This window comes from Lontra canadensis, unplaced genomic scaffold (genome assembly GCF_010015895.1).
Source record: "Lontra canadensis isolate GAN:19392208 unplaced genomic scaffold, GSC_riverotter_1.0 scaffold66, whole genome shotgun sequence".
NCBI lineage: Eukaryota > Metazoa > Chordata > Mammalia > Carnivora > Mustelidae > Lontra > Lontra canadensis.
Genome location: NW_022631060.1, coordinates 6,436,663 through 6,460,905, shown reverse-complemented (window position 1 = coordinate 6,460,905; position 24,243 = coordinate 6,436,663). Strand labels below are relative to the sequence as shown.

The following is a 24,243-nucleotide window of genomic DNA, read 5'->3' as shown; positions in this document are numbered from 1 at the left end:
CTTCTCCCTCTCCCTCTGCCTGCCACTCCCCCTGCTTGTGCTCTCTCTGTCAAATAAATAAAATAAAATAAAATAAAATAAAAAGGAATTTCTTTTTTTAAAAGTCTGAGTTAGTATCCAGATAAGGTTAATACACTGTGATTGGTTCATGTGTTAGGTTTCTTTTACTCTAGAGTGTCCCTCCATCTCTCTTATTTTCTTTGTAACTTATTTGTTGCGAAACAGCTTGGCGGTCTGTCCTGTAGGGATCACCATGCCTGGATTTCGATGATTGCAGCCCTGTGGTGTAATGTAACATGTTTCTCTGTCCCCATGGGATCTTATAGATTGGGAGTGGGATCTAGAAGTTTCAGAAGATGCAGGCTTGATTTTTTTTTTTTTTTGGCAAGATTGTTTCATAGGTGATACTGTTATTTTTTTTTAAGATTTTATTTATTTATTTGAGAGAGATCACAAGTAGGCAAAGAAGCAGGCAGAGAGAGAGAGGAGGAAGCAGGCTCCCCGCTGAGCAGAGAACCCGATGCAGGGCTCCATCCCAGGACCTTGGGATCATGACCTGAGCCGAAGGCAGAGGCTTTAACCCACTGAGCCACCCAGGCACCCCGGTGGTACTCTTTCTTAAATCAGGAGATGTATACTGTCCGATTGCCTCCCCTTTTGCAATGCTTTATTTGTAAAAATTTGTATTGCTCTATTTGTAAAAATTCTTATTTTGGAAAAATTTCAAAGCTGTGGGAAGTTGCAAAGATGGTTGGTATACCTCCACCTTGATTTACCAATCTTTGTCACATGGATTTTGTCATTCACACGTGTATATTCCTATATACACATTATTTGAGAACAGGCTGTAAGCATTATGCCCCTTCACTCCTAAATGCTTTTGCTTGTGTCTCCCGAGAGCTCTCTTTCATAACCATCTAAGAGAAAAACCGTTTCTCTATATATTCACAATAGTTTTCACACCAAACGTGTGGTTTTCCCTCACATTAAACAATTTGGGGCATCTGGGTGGCTCAGTTGGTTAAACATCTGCCTTTAGCTCAGGTCATGGTTCCAGGGTCCTGGGAGCCCTACGTTGGGCTCCCTGCTCAGTGAGGATCTGCCTCTCCCTCTGTCTCCCCCTTCATGATCTCTCTTTCTCTCTCAAATATATGTCTTTTAAAAAAAAAACAACCCAAAACAATTCTCCAACTCTTTAGATACCAACTAGGTGCCCTTCAATTTGGTTCTCACACTAGCCACTTGGATTTAGCACAGACTCTACAGGTGAAGGGCTCAGTCCCATAAGATTATCCCCACAATCTAAGATTGTTTAGAAGCCAGTGATAGGTCACAGGTATAAGGCTAAGTCACACCTGCTTCTGACCAACTGGCTACACATCAGGGGTTCAAGTTCAGCAGTTTGCTAGAAAGGCTCATAGAACTCAGGGAATCCTTGTTTGCTGGTTTATTATAGAAGATATGATAAAGGATACAGATGAACAGCCAAATGGAAGAGAAGCATGGGGCAAAGGATATGGAAAGGATGTGGGGCTTCCAGGCTCTCTCCAGGAGAGCCACTCCTCCCACTGCCTTGATATGTTCATCAACCAGGAAGTTCCTGAATCCCATTGTTTAGAATGTTTGTGGAGGTTCCATTCATAGGACAATTGATTAAATCATTGGCCACTGGTGATAGAACTCAGTCTCCAGTCCCTCTCCTCTCCCAGGGGTCCAGAGGTGGGACTGAAAATTCCAACCCCTCCAGTCCCAGGGCGGCCTCCAACTTCCAGATGTCTCCTCGTTAGCACAAGCTTGGGTGTGGTTAAAAGGGGACTTATTATGAGTAGCTAAAGATGATCTACCCACCCACCCACCCAGAGAAGTGGGATCCAGAGAAGACCCCCACTGACAACTTTGAGGCTGGGTACAGTGGTGGGCTCCCTTTTCTCCCATCCTTGCCAACACTTGTTATTTCTTGTCTTTGTGCTAATGGCCATTCTAACGGGTGTAAGGTGACATCTCATTGTGGTTTTGACTTGCATTTCCCTGAGGACAGGTGACATCCCCCTGCTTTCCTTGTACCTGCTGGCCATCTGTGTGTCTTTGGGAAAATGCTGATTCAGATTCTTTGCCCATTTTTTAATCAGGTTGTATTTTTACTATTGAGCTGCATGAGTTCTGTATGCATTTTGGATATTCTCTGATAAAGGGTTATGTATATTTTCTCCCATTCCATTTTCATTTTATTGATGGTTTCCTTTCTGAGCAGAAGCTTTTTAGTTGACATAGTCCCACTTGTTTATTTTCGCTTTTGGTGTCAAATCCATGGAGCAGCTACTATGCACCAGTTAGTGGGGATATAGCAGGTCCCAAAGCATATCGAGTTCTTGACTCATGAAGTTGATATTCTGGTCACAAAGAGAATAAGAATAAGAACATATGTTGGCCAGAATAAGTGGGTAAAGTAGAGAGAGGAAGGATGGGAGAGCTGTTTTAGGTAGAAAAGTCAGGGAATTCCTCTGTGATGAGGCAATGAATGAGCAGAGATTGAAAAGAATTGAGGCAGGTTTTACAGGAAAACATTGCCAGTGGAGTCAATAGTAAGTGCAAAGGCCCTGAGGTGGGAGAGTATGTCAATATGCTTAAGGAACATCCAGGAAATCATTGTGATTGAGCTGAGGGGCAAGGCTGTGGCGCGGGGGGGCCTCCTGATGAGGTTGGAAAGGTAGCCAGATGGTGTCGGGTTGTGTATGCCATGGGATTTGTTGTGCAGGAACAGGAAGCCATTTCCAAGTCTTGAGAAAAGTGCCCAGATCTGACTTTAGCTTTAGAGGCTTAACCCTTGACACATTGGAAAGTAGATGGCAGGGGGCCAAGTTGGAATGGGACCACCACATAGGAAGCCATGAACATGGTCCTAATGAGAGGAGATGGTGGTCAGGCCACGGCTGTGGTACTTAAAAGGGAGGCCAAGTTCTCTGAGTTTGGATGAATTTGGAAGATGAGGCCAACAAGATTAGCTGGGGGAAGTGGCATATAGAGAGTGGGGGATTCGCTATAACGGTTAATATTCGCTATAGTGGTTGATTTCATGTGTAATTGGGCCCATGGGAGGCCCAGGCACTTGATTAAACATTATTCAGCCTGTGTCTGTGAGGACATTTCTGGATGAGATTAACATTTGAACTGGTCCACTGAGTAAAGCAGATAGCTCTCCCCAGTGTGGCCAGGCCTCTTCCAATATGCTGAAGGCATGAAAAGAACAAAATGCAGAGTGAGGCTGAATTCTCTCTCTGTCCAGCTGTCTTTGAGCTGGAACATCAGTTTCCTCCAGCCTTTGCACTTAGATCCAGACTTGGATTGGGACTAACACTGTTAGCCCTGCCCCTACAGTGAACCTATTTTTATAATAAATCTGTATGCGTATATGTCTCACACTGGTTCTGTTTCTCTGGAGGACCCTAACTGATGTGCTGACCATTGAGTTTTCTGGTCCTGCCTGTGGAAATCTTGGAGTTGGCAGGGTGGACCAGATGACTGGGAAGATGGTTTGGGACATGTAAAAGGGAGGCTGTGTGACATGTTAAAGGGGGCTGTGTCACCGTGGGCAATTGACTATTTCCTATAAGAGATTTATATTTTAGTTGGAGAATCCATCTTGTCCCATGTGATTCCAGGGAAGACAACTCAGACTAGACCAGTCAGAGCTTTGCATTACCTGTCAGCAGTGACTGGTTCAGAGATGAGCCTATGGACAGAGATAAGCATCCTTTCCCTGCGTGCTCCTGGATATAGGGGCTGGGAGATCCGCAGATCCATAAGGAGACGAAGAAAGAATGAATCTGAGAGGGAGATGGAGGGAGGGAGAGGGTGATGACACAGATCCTAGGCATGGCTTTGAGCCCCTGAGCAAGCTGTACCTGAAGCTAGTCTGTGTCTAAACTTTTTCGTTATGTGTACCAATATATTCTTTTCTTCCTCAAGCTGGTTTAGGTTGAGTTTATTGTTAATTGAAACAGAAAGAGAGGTACCTGGGAAACCATCCAATCCTTCCATTTTCCAGGTAAAAAAGGGCACAGCCCAGAAAAGATGAAGGACTTCCCAGAGGTCACACAACTAGTGAGCAAATGGGTAACTGAGCCCCCTGAGCCAGCCAACCAAACCCCCTACTCCACATCTCTGAAGATCCAGGATTCTTGGTTGGGAACAGGCTGCCGCAGCCCCCATCCCAGCAATGGAGTCTCCATTGTGGAGTGACTCGAAAGTCGGACCAGGAGGACCGTCCTCTCTCAGGGACCACTGGCTGCAGGGAGCCCACTAGGCAGGCTCCAGCTCACTTTACCTCCCCATGGAGAATTTACACCAGTCCCCAGGGCCCTTCTGCTGCGGGAAGGGGAAGTGGCAGACATTGGAACAGCTTTGGATTCTAGCCCTCCAAACATCCTGGTCTATGACATTGATCTAAGCACACTGACCAGTCACGGCGTCTGGTGTCTGTGCGGTCCAGGAGGCACTGTGTGAGTAGAGATGGAGAGGTGGATTGCTCGTTTCTAGGGTGGAGCTGAAGACAGAAGTAGGAGGAGGACATGGAAAGATCGAGAGGGTGTCCAGCGCCAAGGGCAGAAGCAGGGGCCCAGACCTGTGGTCAGCCTCCCTGGCGCCCATCCTCACCAACCCATCCACCCCCAGCTGTCAGGATCGCAGCCGGCCCTGGGAAGGGGAGGGCCAAGCACCCCGCCCTCCAGGAGCTCCTAGCTGGGGTGGTGCCACCCAGCAGAGGAAAGAAGGCAGAAGGTGGATCTGTGCCAAGGCATGTGATGGGGGCCTGGGTGTGGAGTACAGAGCACCCGGCCTCATCATCCCACTGGATGTGACCCATCCAAGCCCGCCTCCCCACCAGCCTCAAAACTCTCATTTGGAAAATGGGAACAGTCCACCTGCCCTCCGCCCAGAGAGTCTCCACCATCCTCTGGGCTGGAGGGTCACAGGGAATCTTTAAGCTATCCCTTTTCCTCGGCTACTGAAAACCCTGTGACGGCTCCCCAGGCGAAGTGGTGTCCTGGTCCTTTGCGCCTTGTCCCTTGTGGGCCTATCCTTGCCTCCCCCACTCCCACCTGTCCCCCAGGAAGACAGAAATGTGCCTGGATCTCCCAACACTCCAGCTGAGCCACATCCCCGTGCCCTTCCCTCTGGAAGGGTGGGGAGGCACCCTTGCCCTGTTCTTTGCTGTTCAAGAAGCCTTCTCTGCTGCCCGCTCCCCAAAAGCCCGTCTTTGGGCACACCTGCTCCCCCAGCCAGCTCCTGGAATATGGGTTCATTTCCGTGGCTGTGCCCGTGGCGGATTCCAGGGGCTGTGCCTGTCATCCCGCCTGAAGTCTTCCCCAGAGCAGGGCTGAGTATTGGCTGAGCTGGCAGCTTGTGTCTGGAGCTCCGAGAAGGGAGACGGGGCCTCGTGGGGGTGGGGCAGGAAGGTTCGGTGACAACCACAGTGCAGGGTGACGAGAAGCCTTCCTCCCACGCCCGTTCCTGCCTTGGCTCTAGAGGAGAGACCACGTCCTGGGAGGCCCCGGGGCAGCTGTCTGGTCTGCGGCTGGGCCCACTTTCCTGGATCCTAATGCCTGTGGCCCTGCCAAGGCCCAGCCAGGCCAAGGTGAGGTGAGGACACACTGGGCTCTGAGCGCCAGGTTCTCATTGAACAGGCACTTCTGTGTGCTGGCCCCGGGCTCAGTGCACGGGCACTTGTGTGTGCTGGCCCCGTGCTCAGTGCGTGTGCACTTTCGCCTATCTCATCCCCAGGATGCCTTTAGTCTGATGCTATTATTAGCGCCCCCATTTGCCAGAGGTGGCCGCTGAGCCTCAGAGAAGGGACCCACCCTGGGTCACATCAGGTGAATCTTCTGGAACTGCTCGGAACCGAGGACGAAATGCTTTGCATGTGTTCACTTGGGGAATACAGCAACCAGTGAGGAGGGGTCGGTTTTGTATTTATTGAACAGATGAGGAGACCGAGGCAGAAAGAGGGGTTAGCGTCTTGCCCAAGTTCACCGAGCTAGTAAGTGGCGGAGTCAGGGCTTTAACTCAGGCATTTGGCTACAGAGCTTTTATAGACTTTGCTCTCCTGCCTGATGACGCAGGTGGGGAGGAGGGGTTCACGATGCTGTTCCTTTTCAGAACACAGCATGCCCTGATTTGCAAAGCTTTTGTGCACTTGGCGCTTGGTGTGCCCTTTGGCTCAGGGAGACGCAGAGATCAAGATTTCCATTTTACAGAGGAGGCTAATCACTGGCCCAAAATCACTCCCCAAGTTAGATGCAGGGTAGGGGCTGGGGCCCCAGGTTTGGCACTCAGGCTCGGCCTCCAGCCCTTCTGATTAACTGGGCACTCTGAGTTTGCAGTCCCCAACCCCCATCCCCGAGGGAAGGGGCTTTGTGTGCACAGGGTGGGCAGAGAGCTCTGGCCTGCTGTGGGACCTCAGTGTCCTTGTCTGTAAAATGAACGGCCTGGATCTGTTGGGCTCTGTGTGTCCTTCCAGCTGAATTCGCTGTCCTTGCTCTGAGAGGTTCTTGGGGACACGGTGTTCCCCGCTTGCCTTGTTGCCTTCCCCGTGATGGCAACCAAGTGGCCCCATTCCCCTGGCAGGATATTTCCCCCCACCTGCTGGCCTCCTCCCATCTGGCTCGGCTGGAAGCCGCAGGAAGCTGGGGGTAGAGGTCCAACCACGCCCAGAGTGTCCCGCTGGCTCAGGAATCGGGGCCTCCTGCTTGATCTGCCTTGTGAGCTCCTACCCCATTCTGCATCGAAACAGAGCTGCTGGTCATCAGTCTGTCTGCCTGTCTGTCTCCCTCCCAAGAAGAACTGTGAGCCTGAGCACCAAGGTCCTGTGGAAAGACCTTGAGAAACAGTGAGCTCTCTGGTTCTGGAAACGTACAGAGGGGCAGGGGGTGGGTTGAAGGGTCCCAGGCCCCTCCAGCTCCTGGATCTGAGCCCCCACGGCATGGGAGAGGCCTGGGAGGCTCTGCCCTGTGGGCAGCAGGACCAGAACCTGGGGGCACGAAGCCTGCTCTGCTCTGTGTGACCTTTGGGCACAGGCGGGCCGAGGGTGGAGCCCTTCGAGAGCTGGGTGCTGGCTGCGTCATCTCTCCACACAGGTCACCCCTGCCACGCACATTGGGGAGGCCTCCAACGGTGTCACCTCCTCCCACTCAGACCTGTGATGTAGGCAAAGTCCGCTGAGGTTGGCTAGCTGGTTGGCTCAGGAGCTGGCCCGCCCGGAAGCAGCCTTATACCCCGTCCCTCTCACCTTGGTTGAACCCAAGCCCCTATTCGGTGTGGCCCAGCTCCGTGTGGTGCCCGTGCCCCCTCCTGTCAACTCACCCCACCCCAAAAGCTGACAAGGCAAGGGTATCCTCTCTCCTGACAGAAGCTGAGGCCCCCAGGGGCATGAGCATGTGAGGGGCAGTCGAAGAGCTGGGCCTGAGGCTCAGGGGCCTTCCCAGTGGCCCGCCCACCCCAGGAGAGTGAAGTCTTCACGTGCAGACAAAACCAAAACGGGCAAGGCCCAAGGAGGGCACAGCTGGGGAGACAGGGAGGTGGGGAGGGGGACTGTCAGCCACATGTATGTCCAGAGCCTGAGCCAGGGACATCTGTCCTGTCATAGACCATTCACATGGTTTGCACCTCCCAGGTGCACCATGTTCTCTCTGGGCTTCCCAAACAACTCCCTCCACCTGGAACACTTACTCCCTCCCTCCCTCAGCCTGGCTAACTCTACCCTTTAGTGGCAGAGGACTCAGGACTTCAACAACTGTTTGCTGAGCACCTTCAAGGAGACAGACACTGTCCAAGGTGAGCAGTTCACGGTGAGCAAAGAGAATTGTCCCACTTTCTGGAAGTTTCCCATCCCCAAGGAAGCACACAGAGCTGACAGGAAATAGTTGGGATAGACTCGCGGCTGTCACGAGCAGCCCCCAAATCAGAGGCTTCACACGACGAAGGCCTATTTTGAGGTCCTAGCATGGGTGAGATGGGTGACAGGGGGCTCTGCTTCTGTGCCACTGTCATCCCCTAACTTCAGAACACCCTTGGGTCCTCTGCACTGGGCAGGCCTGTGAGCGAAGAGGGAAGCATTGAGGGCTGGGCGGGGAGGCTTAGCTACTGGCTCTGGAGGGGCATGGGCGCCGTGTGTGTTCAAGCCGGAGCTCGGCCACAAAGCCACACCAGAGTGCAAGCAAGTCTGGGAGCTGTCACCTAACCGGCATGTTGGGTTTCAACACTGGCCAGTCTCTGCCAGGCAGAATCACACAAACAGTGTCTTAGTTTCTTGGGGCTCCTGTAACTATGCCCCAAATTCTGCAGCTTAAGCAATAAGAATGTATTATCTCGTGGGGCTGGAGGCTTCAGGGGATGATCTTTCCTGACTCTGCTGGCGGCCACTGGTCGCTGCGGGCAATGCTAGCCTTCCTGGGCTTGTGGTCACTTCACTGCACTCCACGCCGCCCCCGCCTTCACATGGCCTTGTCCTCTGCGTCTTTTCCTTTGTGCATCTCTCTAAGGAAGCTTCTTGTTGGAGTTGGGCCCCTCCCACCCCAAGAATCCAAGATGACCTCCTCATCCCAAGATCCTTAATTTTTTAAAGATTTTATTTATTTATTTGAGACAGAGAGAGCATGAGCAGGGGTCATGAGAGGGAGGGGGAGAGGGAGAAGCAGGCTTCTTGCTGAGCAAGGAGCCCCATGTAGGACTCGCTCCCAGGATCCCAGGATCATGACCTGAACCCAAGGCAGATGCTTAACTGACTGAACCACCCAGGCGCCCCATTCCTTCATTGAATTGTATCTGTAAAGATCTTCTTTCCATAGCAAGCAAAAGTCACAGGTTCTGGGGATTAGAATATAGACGGATCTATTTCGGGGCCACTTTTGGGGCAGGATCATGTGGACTCCTTCCCATGGCCGCTGGCCTCCAAGAGGCCAGAAACAGAAGCAGCAAGGCCTCTTAAGGCCCGAGCTCAGAAGTCCCAGATCATTATTTCTATCGCATTCAGTTAGTCTGAGCAGGACAGGGCCCACCAGATTCAAGGGGGAAGGAAAATAGAATTCCTCCCCGGATGGGAAGCGTGCCTCACTCACTCAACAACTTATTGGGTACCTAGTATGGGCCGGGCTCTGAGCCAGGCACTGGGGTCCTAGTGGTGAGCAGGCCAGGCCCCCCTACAGAACCTTCTGTTTTGTGGATGATCGAAGTTCATAACTGGACAAACCGGTCACAGAGCATGACAAATAGAGCAGCAAGGATTCAGGCTAGAAAATCCCTGGGGACACAGAGGCCAGGATGAGCCTAGAGGGCAGACATCTGGAGGGTGACAAGGACACCTCCCCATTTCTGGGCCTTAGTTTCCTCCTCTGGATGAGGGTTTGCCACAGCCGTGGACTCAAACTATTCTTCCTGGAGTCCTGGGGCTGCCCAGAGGCACCCAACAGGCTACTGCAGAGGGTGGCAGAGCAGCGGGCTTCTAAAGTTTGTGACTCATTGGTCTGGAAGCTTCTGATCAGCTCCCAGATTCCAGATTCCAAGCCGGGCACCCCAGTCTCTGATCCCAGTGGCTGTCTAGAACAAGATTTTCCTAGGAGCCCTCTTGTTCCTCAGTGGCCCTGCCGGGGTTCTGGACTCTGTGGAAACAGGGAACCTCCCTTTCTATCTGGTTGGACTCTCTTCCCACCATCCCAGGACAGACCTCGCCCTGGGACACCCCTCAACTTTGACCTTGGGTCTGCTTCAGCCTAGGGACCCCACAAGAAGTGCCAGTGTCTCTCAAAGAGCTCAGACCCTTTGGGGTAAGACCCTCCCTTCGGTGTAGCCTTGGATGAGCCCCTTGCTCTTTCTGGGCCTCGGAGGGAGCCCAGCCTCATGACGGTAGGCACAAAGGCAAAGCATGCTCCCAGAGGCTGGCGGGAGGGGTGGCAAATCCTCTGGGGAGTGAGGTCAAGAGAAGTGGCAGGAAAGACCCAGCCTCCTGGGGACCCATGGGGGACCCATCCCTGGTGCCCCTGGTGCACCATTCTGGCAAATTCTGAGCCAAGCCTTTCCCCCGTCAGGCAAATTAATCACTAGGTACATAGTTTACTTTAGCTTGGCAATCTTTATTCCTGGGTTCAGCCCCAAGGGTGGGAACTGGGTGTGGGTGGGGCCAGGGGTGCCAAAAACAATAATTCCTTCCTTGCTCTGGGCCTCAGTTTCCATTTCTGTCACACAAGGAGGGAAGGCATCCCCTGCTTCCTTCATTGGGACACTGAGGGTTCAAGTGACCACATACAGGCCTGGGCCTTTCAGCCACACAGCTCCAGTACTGACAAGTGCCCTGACTCAGTCCTTGCCCCTGGAGGGCTCACTGTCAGGGAGGGAGACCCGTCTTGTCCACCACTAGCTGCTGGCAGGTGGGGCGTGGGGAGTGTGGGGGGACAAGCAATGCCAAAGAGCCTCTCAGCCATGGGTCTGGCTTCACTGAGCTCTGTCTTGGAAGTTCATGACTGGGCTTGTGTGGGGCGAGGGGTGTCAACACCCCTACTTCTAGGCAGGTAAGGCCCTCATACCTGTCACTGTCCAGGGATGCCCCCTTGCCCAGAGAGCAGGGTCCACCAGGAAACAGAGCTGAGCCCCCTTCTTCGTAGTCCTTTTGGGGTCTTCCTTGCAGGCTGGCCTTGGAGTGGAGGGCCAGGGCCAAAGGGCAATCACAGGACCCTCGGGTGAGCTGATGGCAGAGGCCTTGGCGCACCGTGGAAGGAAGGCACGACCGGTCCACACAGAGGGGTCCAGAGGGCCGCGAAGTGGTGGGTCAGCAGACATGGCCATGCCGTCTGGGTGCCCCAGGGGCCTGCACCGCTTCCGACACCCTTAGCTGGTGGTGCCCTGAGGGGGCTGTGGGGAGGCTTGCCGGCTCAGGGTCACACCAGGGAAGCTGGAGACAAAGCTCTTCCATCTTCTCCTCACCTGCTGGAAGACAGAGGAGGAGGGAGATCAGGGCCCGGTCTCACAGCTGTGCGGTGGGCTTCAGTGTTGTTCCACCTACTGCCACGAGGTGGTGGTAGACCGCAGACACAGGAGCACTGCTGGGAGGGGGGGCACCTCGTCCAGAATAAGGAGGGAGGGCCAGGATCCCGCAGCTCCCACCGAGGGGGTCAGGATGCCCCCTTTCCTGGGGCAGAGGAACACAAGATGTAACCCTGGGGAAGTTGTATTGGCTGATCTCCTTGCCTCCAGCGAAATCCACCCATGTAACCACTGCCAGATGGATCATTTTAGAACAGCTCTGACCCTATCACCAGCGGGCTCTAAAACCTTTCATAACTCCCCAGTGCCTAGGGGATAAATCCCAATGCCTTTAGGGCCCTCTGAAATGTGGTGACTGGATACCTCTCTTTCCAGCCTTATCTCCAGACAGTTCTGCTGTCTTCTTGGTCCTTGGTCCCACATGTTTCTACTTCTGAGCCTTTGCTACCCTGGGTCCCTCTCTGTAGAGTCCCCACCGTTCCCCTGCAGTGCTCCTCCGTCTGTCAACCCGCAGCCAAACCTGCTGATACTGCTTCCGCCACTGCTGCCTTTTTCCTTGCTGGGCCGGGATGAGCCGCTCTGTGTCCTCCGGGCCCCCTGGCAGCCACTCCTGACCTGGCGTATCCAGCCTTTCTGAGCCTTCGATGGAGGGCCTGGACTTCTCATGCCCCTGCGTGAGGCTCAGTGCCCGGCGCAGTCGGCTCTCTCGAGGCTTCCGCCAGGGCTCCTGGAGTTTGCCGTAGGTGGGCCGTGGTCCTCGCAAGGACTGGCTGCGTGGGCCCGACCCCATGGTTCTGGAGGCTGCGAGCACTTGATGGCTGCAGGCCCCTTGGCTAGCCAGTGGCTTCTGAGATGGCCTGGAGTCTCTACCCTTGCGATGGGATCTTTATTTGGGGGCAAAGGTTGGTACTGCTGAGGTGGCCATCATAAACCAAAGGGCAGGCCACAGGGTACAAGCATCCCTGAGTCAGCACCCCCACTGCCTCTCTCTACCCATGGGAAAGTCATCCAAGAAAGACAAAGACCTGGTGAGCAGACCTGGAGCCAAGGCCAAAAAGAAATCGTACAAAACTATGGTTCTAGGCATGGTCAATGACCTGGTCTTGTGCGACAAAGGAACATAAGACAAATTCTCTAAGTTCTCAACTCTAATCTTAGAGCACCAGCTGTTGTGTCTGAGAGAAGATTCGAGGTCCCCTGGCCTGGGGCAGCCCTTCAGGATCTCCTCAGTAAAAGGACTTATTCACCTGGTTTCAAAGCACAGAGCTCGAGTCATCGATGCCGGTAACACTGAGGGCAGAGATGCCCCTCCTGCTGGCGGGGACACGTGAACAGATCCCACCAAGGGGGTACCCTGAAAAAGAAAACGTTATTAAATTAAAAAAGGAAATAGGAAACAGGACAGTTCTGGTGTAGAAGAGTCAAACTGACAGAAACAGAAGGTGGCGCGGGGGCTGCCAGGGCCTGGTTGTTTCATGGTTGTAGGGCTTCAGACCCGCAAGAAGAAAACATTCCAGAGATTGAGGGAATGGCACCGTGAACACAGGTAACGCTACTGAATTATACAGAAAAATGGCTACATGGTAAAATGTATGTTTCTGGATATTTTACGGCGGCTGGACATTACTCATTAGCCGAGATGAATCCCTTCCCCTTCTCACTTGGTCTTATCAGCTGCAAAATGGGTCGCTGTGAAAATCCGATGAAATCGTGGATGTGGAAGAGCTAGACCACCAGCAGCGGCTCTTTTAGCCTCATGATAGCCCTGTGAGGTGGGCACTGTCATCCCCATTTTGTAGATCGGGAAACAGAGGCTGGGAGACGACGCACCTGCGGGAAACACGCCCAGTAAGAGGCTGAGCTGGGACTCGCTCCTTGGTCAGAACCCACGCTGCGCCCATTCTGGTCCCCCTGCTCTGGTGTTGGTGGCCGAGGTAGGACCCAGAGCCGGGGGTCCTCCTCTGTGTTTGGGCTGCTGCCCAGGGCCCCCTGTCTGGGGTGAGGGAAGCGCTGGCTGCAGCTCTAGGCTCATCCCTGAGCTCTCCTGAGGGCTGGCCTGGCTCTCTTTCCTCTGTCTCTCGGGGTTGCTAGGCCTTCCTGGGGTGAAGGGTCTTGTCATGTCCTCCACGCTCGTCTCTCAGCCAGAGGAGCTCAGGCAGGGCCACAGTGAAGAGGAGCATGGAGAAGAAGGTGCCTCTTTTTTTTGTTTTTAATTTTTTTTTAAGATTTTACTTATTTATTTGACAGAGATCACAAATAGGCAGAGAGGCAGGCAGAGAGAAGGGGGAAGCAGGCTCCCCGCTGAGCAGAGAGCCCGATGTGGGGCTCGATCCCAGGACCCTGGGATCATGACCTGAGCCGAAGGGCAGAGGCTTTAACCCACTGAGCCACCCAGGCGCCCCAAGAAGGGCCCTCTTTACTTCAACCCTGAGCAACCCTCTAATGTCCAACCCAGAGGCCAGCCCTGGTGCTGGATGAAAGGCAGCAAAGCCATTGTTTAAAGATCAGGACCCTCACCCCCCACGAGGTGGGCTCAGACAACCCCTCCCCCCAACCCTCCACTCTCACTGAAGCCTGGTCCAGGAAGAGCTCGCTGACTCAGACTTCTGGGACGTGCTGGGGTGAATCTCACTCACTCTTGGGTCAAGCAGGCAGCTGCTCGATATCCTCCTGCCAAGTGTGTCATCTTACAACTTCCCAAGCCCATGGACAAAATGTGTGCTCCCCTCCCTGCTGCCTCCCTGCCTTCGTGTAGGCTGGGAAGCACTTGCCTTTTCCAGACTCTGCTGGGAGCAGACCCTGGGAGCCCATTGTCCCCTCTGCATGGCTGAGGGAGGCAGCCCCCCTCCTGCTCCCTCCCCCCAAACACAGTTTAAACACAGCAATTGTTGCAGGATTTTTCTTTCTCCGCTGGTGCCCACGGTTCTTGGCTATGCCACTTGGAAGAACGAAGCGGTAGACCGGACAGAGGGGCAGGCAGAGATGCGAGGTTAACGGAGTGATTTACTGAGCGATCGCAAAAGTGATAGCACAAAGCATCCAAGGAGGAAAGAGACCTGGAGGGGTTGTCATGGGAGTTTCTGAGTCTAGGGGTTTTTACTGGCTTGTGGGTGGGCTGTCTTAATCTGATTAAGCCCCTGGGCCGGTCAGCCAATCAGATTTTTGTCCCCTATCTATCATATGGGAAGGATGGAGGGCTCCTTCCAGGGCGTGTAAAATCCTTTTAAGCGTGGTTTCCTCTTGAGGGCCGGAGGCCCTGGTCCCTGTCTGCCTGCCCGCCTCCCAACTACCCTTCGTCACAGTCACGCGCACAGGCCTTCCCCTCCCTGCACTGGGTGTCCCTTGAGGACTTTCCATCTCTGTGTTCCCAGGACCCGACGTAGGACGTATTTTGTCTTAAATATTGGAGACTCTTTGGGGCGCCGGGGTGGCTCAGTTGGTTAAGCAACTGTCTTCAGCTCAGGTCATGATCCTGGAGTCCCGGGATCGAGTCCCATCATCGGGCTCCCAGCTCTGTGGAGAGTCTGCTTCTCCCTCTGGCCTTCTCCCCCTCTCATGCTTGCGCTCTCTCTCTTTCAAATAAATAAAATTTAAAAAAAATATTGGAGACTCTTCATTGTTGCTGCCTAAAAAAAATTACCCCAAAACTTAGTGGCTTAAGGCAACATTCATGTAGCAAGCACCTCACAGTTTCTGTGGGACAGGAGTCCAGGCCTGGCCGAGCGGGGGGCCTCTGGCTCAAGGTCCTTCACAGGCTCCAGTCAGGGGCCTGCCGCCATGTCAAGCTTCAGCTGCGGGGAATCTGCCTCCCCGGTCACTCTGATGGTTGCTGGCAGGACTCTGCTCTTTGCATGGGGAGGGCCCGAGGGCCTGAGGGCCTGAGTTCATCGCTGGTTGCTGTCTGTTGCCACATGGGTCTCTCCCCATGTTCACAGCATCATGGCTGCCGACTTCAGCTGGAACCAGCCCGTGGGAGGGCAAGAGATGGGGCAAGAGGCCAAAGCTAGAGTCTTTGGGGAGCTCAGTCTCAGAAGTGACCTCCCATCATTTCTGCCCAGTTCTGTACCTTCCTGGGGGAGAGTCACCAGGTTCCGTCCCCTCTCCAGGGAGGGATCCCCACAGAGCTTGAACACCAGGAGGCGGGATCGCTGGGGGACATCATGGAGCTGCTTACGCACAGACTGGGATTTTATTATTTTTTAAAAATGTATTATTTATTATTATTTTTTAAAATTTTTATTTACTTGAGACGGAGTGTGCGTGTGTGTTTGCGCATGCACACCCAAGCAAGCACAAGCAGGAGGGAGGCGCAGAAGGAGAGAAAGCCCCAAGCTGACTCCCCGCTGAGCACGGAGCCAGAAGGGACTCCATCCCAAGACCCTGAGATCATGATCCAAGCTGAAAACAAGAGTCAGATGCTTCAACAACGGAGCCACCCAGGCGCCCCAGGTCTGTGTTTTAACCCATCACGCTGCCTGAGTTTAGAGCCTGGCACTTCTGTGTGATAGCTCTGTATTTGAATGAGTGGCTTAACCTCATGTGCCTGTAATTTATCAGCTACAAAGTGGGGAAAATACCTTATTTCACCCAACTTCAGGTGGTATGAAAGGTAGCATTAATTCATACATCATTAAGAAAGAATACTCAGGGTGCCTGGGTGGCTCAGTCGGTTAAGCATCTGCCTTAGGCTCAGGTCCCGACCCCCTCACTCTCCGGCTTGTGCTCTCTCTCTCACAAATAAATAAATAAAATCTTAAAAAAAAAAAAAAGAGTACTCATTGCCCATTCATTGGAAGATGCAGTTCATTTCAGAGAGGTTAAAATGGAGGGGGGGGCAGCGGTGTGCTGTGAAATTAATGAAACACATTGTATCTCTTTCCTAAAGTGGGTTCTGGGACTTGATATACTGGAAGGCTACAGATAGGGGCCGCCCACCAGCTATTCTTTCTTATTAGTGAGCCAATGAAATTAATCCAGATCTACACAATTCAAGTGGGACTTTTTAAAAATTTTTGATGATACCTAGGAGTAAGGCCCCCCAAACGAGGGATTCTCATACGTATAAAAACAGACACCAAGTGCTGATAGTGCAGGAAAGGAGGATGGAGACCACATTTGGTTTGGGGGTAGGGAGAATCTGGGCAGGCTGCCTGCAGGAGGTGGTGTTGGAGCTTAGCCTTGAGAGCAGGATGGATTGGTGCAGTAGAGATGGGGGCTGAGATCCTATGGGCGACCAGAGCCTGGGAACACACAGGGTTACCCCCAGGGTGGGAGAAGAATCTGGAAAAGCAGATGGAGCCCAGTCTCTAGAGAGGCCTGGAGATGGAGATGGAGTGTGTCTTCTATTGCAGGAGCCTTACGTCTGTGCTTACATTTCATCTTCACACTACTCCGGAGCTTAGCCCCATTTTTCAGATGAAATAACAGAAGCCCAGAGAGGTAAAGCAACTTGCCCAAGGATACACAGTCAGTAGTGGATCTTACATTCATCCTGGCGGTGTCAGGCCCACAAACAGAGGCCTTAGCAAATGTATGACCACCCTTTGTGGATGGTCTTCACACACCCTACGGGATGATCAGACAGAACTATGACCCAAATGGTTAATGCCCCCAGAATCTTCCTTAAAAATACGATGCCTGCCAGAAGGGTGGCGAGAGACTGTGCAGATACACATATTTAATTTAAAATTGTGTATGTTTCAACTGACAATTCATCTCTTTGCCTGAGCAACTCTTATAATACAGTACATGTTGGGGGAACTAGTTAGTTCTTCTGCTTCAGAATAATGGCACAGAATGCAGAATAATGGTGTTCATGGTTGTGGTTTCCATTGCCCCCACAGGAGGATAGAATGCCAGGCTATCAGGTTCAATGTCAGCCTTTGGTGTCATTTGCACTTGGAGAAATCAAGCAAAGGGAATGATAAATTGTAATAATGCTATTGATTATAAAAGCTCCCGTGTTCTGAGCCCTCATTCTCTGCCGGGTGTTATAGGGCTTCCTACATGTAGTCCCAAAGAATCAGGGGAGGATTATTTCTACGTTACATACAAAACAATCGGGATCAATTGGTGTAGGATCCTGGAGCTCACAGTACAGGCGCTTTTGCAGTTTTTCTAATATGTGGGACTTGATGGCTGTTGATGGTGAGCCTGTCTCTTCTCTTGTGTGAGCCTCCTTTCTCATCTGTGAAATGGGTGGGTCTTGCTGGAGTTTCCCAAACGCCCCTTGTTAAAAAACACCAGTTGCTGGTCCCCATCACAAGCCCCCTGCATGGACAGAGGACTGAGAAGCTGTCTACACAACCATGACCTAGGTGATCTGTATCTTGTGGGAAATCTTGGAAACATAATTGCTCAAGGCCCTTCTGCCTCTGAGCATTGTGATTTTAGGACTCAGATTTCAAATCTAAGCCCTCCCTTTGAAATTCTGAATTCTGCACATTCTTACCTTTTCTTTTCCCCCAAGGCAACCAGTGGAGCCAAAAGACCACAGCCTGGGAATCAGGGGATTGGAAGGCGAGTCCTGGCTCTGCCCCTGACTAGCTCTGTGATCCAGAGGGAAGTCGTTTCCTTTCTCTGAGCCTCAGGGGAAGAACCAGGGGAGCTGGGGCTTAGAGTGGGGGCAAGGGGAGGATCTTACCCTCCTCTGCCTTAGCCTATGAGCAGCAGCCTTGGTCTGGGCCTGAAGTGCTGTGGGACTGGGATTTACTAGACCAAGGCCCACCTTCATAGGTAGAAGGTCTGACCTTCTTGTAGAGATCCCATGATGGCATGGGCTCTACAGGCCCAGTGGGTCAAATAACCAGAGTAGGAGGAGGCCAAAAAGACAGGGTGTAGGAGTTTGGTCCAGGTCCCTGTGTAGGAATCCCAGGTCCCTGGGAGTAGGTGGTCTGTGGGCTTAACTAAGCCTGGAGACCGCAGTGGGGAGGCATTGGGATTTAGTTTCCTCCAACCCCAAAATTATATTTGGGTGGCCACGGCAAGGGTCCAGGGCAGCCTCTTACAGTTGTTCAGTTTCCACACTGCACAAATACTCTTGGCAAGCTGGGATGGCAATCCAGCCCATGCTTTGCCAGCTCAGTCATGTGCTGGCATGACTCTGCTGCTGTCCTAAGAAGGGCCTCATCCCCAGGATGCCGCCAGAGGATCATTTTTTTCCTCATTGTCACAAGGTACAGCATGGGTCAACGGTGTTGGTGGGTAGGTGGGGCAGCCTGGACACTTGAGGACCTGCCCGGAGAAGAACAGATCTTGAACCACCTCCACCCCCCATCACACACCTCAGGAGTTCTGGGCTGCTTCGAAGAATAGAAGCAACACCTCCAGCCTGTGAAAAAGGACAGGCTTTGTCCATTCTTCTCACCTCCTCTTTCCATCGTGAAGGATTTAACCCTGAGGTCTCACCAGCAGTCAAACTATCTGAGGTTCCAGCTGCTAGTATTTGGTGAATCTTTTTAAAAAGTAACTTTCTGGGCGCTTGGGTGGCTCAGTGGGTTAAAACCTCTGCCTTTGGCTCAGGTCATGATCCCAGGGTTCTGGGATCGAGCCCTGCATTGGGCTCTCTGCTCAGCAGGAAGCCTGCTTCTTCCTCTCCCACTCCCCCTGCTTGTGTTCCCTCTTGCTGCGTCTCTCTCTGTCAAATCAATAAATAAAATCTTTTTAAAAAATTAAAGATTTTTTTTTTTTTAAAGTGACTTTCTTTTGTCTCCCAGGACAGGGGATCTGGGACATCTAGGTTGTGCTTGCGAGGTCCTCAGGGCAGCCTTCTGGACTGTCACCAGCGAGAGATGGCTTCATGGTGGCTGTTACAGTTTGAGGGACCTACCTGGGTGCTTCTGCTTATCCTAACTGCTCTGGGCCTTCCCCACAGCTCCCACCTCAGGCAGTAATTCCTGAACTCTGGGGTGGGCTGTCTCCCCCGCCCCCACACACACACCACCTCCATGCCTTCATCCTATCATGCCTCCCTGCCTTTGTTTAGGCTCTGTATGGGATTCCTTTTACCAATAAATTTATCTGATAAGCTCTCAACTTATCTCTGCCTGTCTATCTATCTATCTACCTATCTATCATCTATCGGCTTAGCATAGGCATTGCCCCCTCCAGGAAGCCCTCCACACCCCTCTCATGGGGTAAGGACTCCCCTCTTTGGGATTGCACTCTGGCCATTATCTCTAGCACAGCACTACACTGTTTTGGAATCCTACGCTTTGAGGTGTATCTCCCCACTCTGGTCTCAGAGCAGCTTGGTGGGGGGCAAGTAGCTCCTTTTTCCATTGGGTGTTGCCAAAATGGCGGCAGAGGGACTGTATCTCATTGTCTCCTGTCCCCCATTCCTCCTTCCTGATCTGGGGCACTGTAGACGCCTCCCTCCTCAGATTCTGCTCCTCCTGCCAGCCTGTGCCCTCCCCCTCTTTAGCTCTCCCCTTCCCCTTAGATGTGGTGCCCTCTGAAGTCGCCTCTCTATTGGGGGATTCCACTCAGCCTCAGGGGTTGGCTGATGACTCCCATTCCTTCATTTGCTGACTATTTATTAGGCATCTGCTGTATGCCAGACTCAACTCTTGTAGTGGTAACGTTCAAATGTGAGAAGGGGATGGGAGTACAGAAGACAAACACAAACCGAGAACTTTCCAGAAAGTGACTGATACTAAGAAGCCATAAGGCAGATATAATCCTAGCTTAACAGGAGCCCATGAGCTGCTCTGAGGCCGCCCCTGGACCCCTCTCTTCCAATTGAGCTGTGCTGCCTGGGCCCTATACGCCAGAGAGAGACTCCCCACTAGCTCCTCCACGCTACTCTGAGCCTGTCTCTCCTGCATCATCTTCCCCTGTAGCCTCTTAGGAACTCAGCGAAGTTTCCCAAGGTTTTGGTGGCCTTAAAATCAGTTGCAGGTTGAGAGGCACCCCGAGGCTCAGTAGGTTAAGCATCTGACTTTGGCTCAGGTCCTGATCTCAGGGTACTGGGATCGAGCCCCACATTGAGCTCCACACTCAGCTGGGTGTGTCTGTTTGTCCCTCTCCCTCTGCCCTTCCCCCCTTGTGTTCTCTCTCTCAAATGGATAATAACATCTTAAAAAAAAAAAGAATTAGTTGTGGTTTTGATACATAAATAGAAGATAAAAAGATTCTTGGGCCCAACCACCAGATTTACTGAATCCTTACTGAATTAGGGACGGGGTGGGCAGGATCTGTCTTATTTTTATTTGTTTTTAAATGATTTTATTTATTTATTTATTTATTTATGAGAGTGCGCATGTGCAGGGTGGGGGATGCAGAGGGAGAGGGACTAGCACCACCCTGAGATGGTGACCTGACCCAAATCAAGAATCAGACGCTTAACCAAATGAGCCACCTAAGTGTCCCCTGTTTTGTTTTTAAGGAGCCCCAGGGGGAGTATTATTATCAGAAAGCCAAGAGAGTAACTTCTCTTGGTCTCTTAGTGGGTCTCGACACTGACCCACATTAGAACCATTTGGAGAGCTTCTTTTATTTTATTATTTTTTAAAAGACTTTATTTATTTATTTGACAGAGATCACAAGTAGGCAGAGAGGCAGGCAGGGAGAGAGAGAGGAGGAAGCAGGCTCCTCGCCAAGCAGAGAGCCCGATGAGGGACTCGATCCCAGGACCCTGAGATCATGACCTGAGCCGAAGGCAGAGGCTTAACCCACTGAGCCACCCAGGCATCCCCCATTTGGAGAGCTTCTTAAACTAGCAACGCAATGCAGGGATCTCATTCCCCAGAAAGGGATCCAAGTAGTATTCTGCTGGTCATTCGAAGACCTCTGAGTTGGTGAGAACCATGGAGTGGCACTCAGGAATCTGTGTTTCCCACTAGCAAGCACCCTGTCCTAAAGAGATTCCATCACTTGTGGTACAGAAGCCCACACAGAGGGATGCTCTAAGTCACGTTAGGCTCTCCACCCAGGTTTTTGTCCGGGCAGTTTTCTCCATCTGGGATGGACTACCCCTTCTAACTGTCCTCTCAGGGAGCTCAGCCTGGGGGTAGGAAAAAGCCCCAATGGAGAGGTATCTTGTTTCCTAATCTAACTTGAACTAGATAATTTACATGCCTGTGTTAACTGTCCAAAACCCACACTTTTCTGTTCATAGCAGTCCATTTTCTAGTTCTCAATTAGTTTCTTTGTTCAGACCTCTGCCCGGTGGTTATTGACATGGGAATCACCTGAACCAGGCTGGTGCCACCCACTCTGCTCCAGACCCACAGGTTCACAGGGACGAGGCAGGGCTGACCTGACCTTCATACCTACACATGGCCAGCCCTAGAGCAGGGCCTCCCTTTCCTGAGGGACACAAGGGTCCACATTTTACATGTGCACAGTGAGGGATATAAGACACAGGCAGAAAATGTTGAAATCACGAGGTAGGCATGCTAGATGAATAATAGGGACAATAGTGTAATAGGGACTCAGTGTCTATCAAGTCCATCTGCTTATTTATTTCTTTATTTGAGAGAGAGAGAGCACACGCACAAGCTGGGGAAGCTCCAGGCAAAGGGAAAGGGAGAAACAGGCTCCCAGCGGGATCTAGATCCCAGGACTGTGAGATCCTGACCTGAGCCAAGGGCAGACACTTAACCAACTGAGCCACTCAGGCACCCAGAGTCCAATCGCTTCTAAGAGGAAATTCAGTCCAGAGAGGGAGGGGCCCTGGCCAAGGTCACAGTGCTTTAATTCTTTCCAGCATTAATGAAGTTCTGATGCAGGAAGTGTCCTAGGACGGGCATCTAATAGAATGTAAGCTCTTCGATGTGATGCCACAGGGCCTGTCTTTTCACCACTGTGCACTGGCATAGCACTAGGCTCATGATAGGTGCACAATCAAATGAACTGTTAATTGAATCACTATGTGGATTTGGAGAATTGGGATTCTAATCCTTGCTCTGCTACTAAAATAACTGTGTTGGACTGACCTATGTTGAAGTTCAGCCAGATAGGTGGAAGGAAGGACAAGAAAGTTGGAGAGACAAAACAGAGAATGTGACAGACATGACAGGGAATGGAGTTGTAATATTTCTCCATGCTCAATAAACAATTTCTGGTTAACAAGATGTTCTCATAGTCCTTGATCCTTATCACGGTCTGGAAGCGGGTTATTTTTCCTCCATGCCCTAATTACCATCTGGTGTACCCTATATTTTATTATGTCTTTTCTCTCAATGTAAAGCAGAGATTTTGTTTGGTTTTGGTCACTCATATCTCCTAATTGGCAGAGAGCCCAGCTTATGAAGCTTTCTGTTTAATCAAGCCTTCTAAACCTTCTAGGTCCCCAGGGGCCTCGATTTGCAGATTAAGAAACTGAGGCTCAGAGTGATGAGTTTGCTTGTCCAAGGTCAAACAGAGACGGACTCTTGCCTATCACCACCACTCCCACAGCTAAGAGACAAAATCACGCACACTCGTGTGGTACGACTGCCATCTCCTTCGCCCTGCCCTTCGCAAACGCTTCTCCTCTGCCCTCTTCCCGGTCAGCTCAGTGCATTGAAGTCCAGGCCAGATATCTTGAGTCCCGGTGCGATCTGTTATGCTTGCGGCTTTGGGAGACACGTGCTACTCGGGTGAATGAATCGCACCTCCCCACCCCCGCTGACAGCCAATCACAGCGCGCCGGAGCCCAGTTACTTCCGCCTATTGCGGGCGGAGGCCCCGGCGGTGCGGCCCACGTGGGACTCCATAGACAAGGGAGTAGGCGGTGGTGCGGCAGGGGCGGGCCCTCCCCGCCTCCTCACCAATCCTGGGACCCGCCGGCGACGCGAGGGGCGGGGCTGACGTGGGGCGCCAAGGCTTAAACGTGACGGGTAGGCGGGGGGGTAGGGAGGAGTCCTGAGCCAGGAGCGGTGAGTGACGGGAGTCACTGTCCAATAACAGGAGGGGATGGGCTGCCTGAGCCAATAAGAAGTCTGTAAGGCGGGGCCAGGACTGCAGCAAGTTCGGTTGCGCGGAAACCGCAGCTGTTCCCTGTCAGTGGAGGTAGCGGCGGTAGAGACGGTGGCGACGACTTGCGGCGGAGGCGCGGAGGTGAGTGCCGGCGGCGCTGCGCACCTTCCTGTACTCGCGGCGGGTCGGAGCGGGTGGGCGTGCGCCAGCGCCGCCGCGGGGGACGCTTATGTAAGGGTCGTGCGCGCCAAGGCGGTGCGGGCTCCACGAGTGACGGCTGGAGGAGACGGCGGCGGGCGGTGCGAGACGCGACGTGCGCCGCCCCTCCCTCCCCCTCCCACGGGGATGGCCGACCGGCGCGGGTCCACCCCCGCCCTCTTCCCTGCGCGCGCACGCGCTCCAGGCACCCTGCTCTGGGGTCCCGTCGCCCGGACCCCGTCCCGCCTCCCCGCCTGGCTTCGTCCGCCCCGCGTCCCCGTCGGCGGCCGGCGGCCTTATTCCTGCCCTCGGGCCCATTTTGCAGATGGAGAAACTGACGCACGGAACTCCCAAATGCCTAGGGCGAGGTCCCTGAGGGTTGGAACCCAAGTCTGTCAGAATCGGGAGCCCAAGCGTTCACCAACGTACTAGAAGTTGCTTAGCCCTGAAGAAAGCCTTGGGGTGCAAGGCGAGGGTTTTCTGTGTTCCAGGTGCTGTAGGGATTCTCGTAGTAACCCTGTCGGGATCCTCGGTTCCACTGGATTTCGAAGGGGGAAGCAGCGCTTCGTCCTAGGCTGCTCGGTGTGGAGGAGGAGGTGGGGCTGAACTCAGCCCGTTATTCTCTGGCTTGTAGCAGTTTACAAAGTGCACTGGCCCCGGGCGGTGAGGAGCGGCGGGCTGTCATGGACGTTCCCTCTTGGGCACGGAATCAGAGCCCTGGCTTTGAGGACCTGCCCTGGCAGGTTCTTTCCAGCGGGACTTGTTTTGTGGACTTTTGAGTGAGTTGTTTCACCTCTCTCGAGCTCTTTCCTCATGGCACACATGCTGGGGTGAGGCCAAGTCCCTAGGCTGCTGGCAGCTTTGAAACTCTTAAAAATCGAAACACTCCTTTTGTGAGTGAGAGTAGGCCAGGGCTATTGTCCCCATTCTGCAGCTGAGAAAGCTGAGGCTCCAGGAAGTGCGGGTGTTTGCCACATCCCAGTGAGAGCCTCCAGTGTCTTTGCCTTCCTTGGGGCCAGCAGCCCTGGTTTCCCTTGCCACCCTTTCCCTGCCTGTGATGCAGACACTTCTGGTGGGGTTGGATGTGCTTGGCGTTTGTGGTTACTGTCAGTGACA

General features: G+C 52.8%; 2 protein-coding genes across 3 annotated transcripts in view; one reads left to right on the top strand and one right to left on the bottom strand.

Annotated features, from left to right (window-relative positions):
- Positions 1 to 10,097: 10,097 nt before the first annotated feature.
- Positions 10,098 to 11,881, bottom strand: CUNH11orf86 (chromosome unknown C11orf86 homolog). Of its 2 annotated transcripts, none has more exons than XM_032879071.1 (2): positions 11,549 to 11,881; positions 10,098 to 10,971 (listed from the first exon to the last, which is right to left on the bottom strand). In XM_032879071.1, exons 1-2 carry the CDS (start codon positions 11,816 to 11,818, stop codon positions 10,873 to 10,875), a joined length of 369 nt encoding a protein of 122 aa, XP_032734962.1. In that variant the 5' UTR covers positions 11,819 to 11,881; the 3' UTR covers positions 10,098 to 10,872. The 2 variants fall into 2 exon arrangements, with proteins under 2 accessions (XP_032734962.1, XP_032734963.1); XM_032879072.1 differs by having other exon boundaries at positions 10,098 to 10,968.
- An 11,104-nt stretch (positions 11,882 to 22,985) lies between these two features.
- Positions 22,986 to 24,243, top strand: part of PC (pyruvate carboxylase) — a 100,243-nt gene continuing 98,985 nt past the window's right edge. The window contains exon 1 of the mRNA XM_032879592.1: positions 22,986 to 23,070. The gene's annotated coding sequence lies outside the window, so the exon portion shown is untranslated. The remainder of the gene's footprint in view (positions 23,071 to 24,243) is intronic.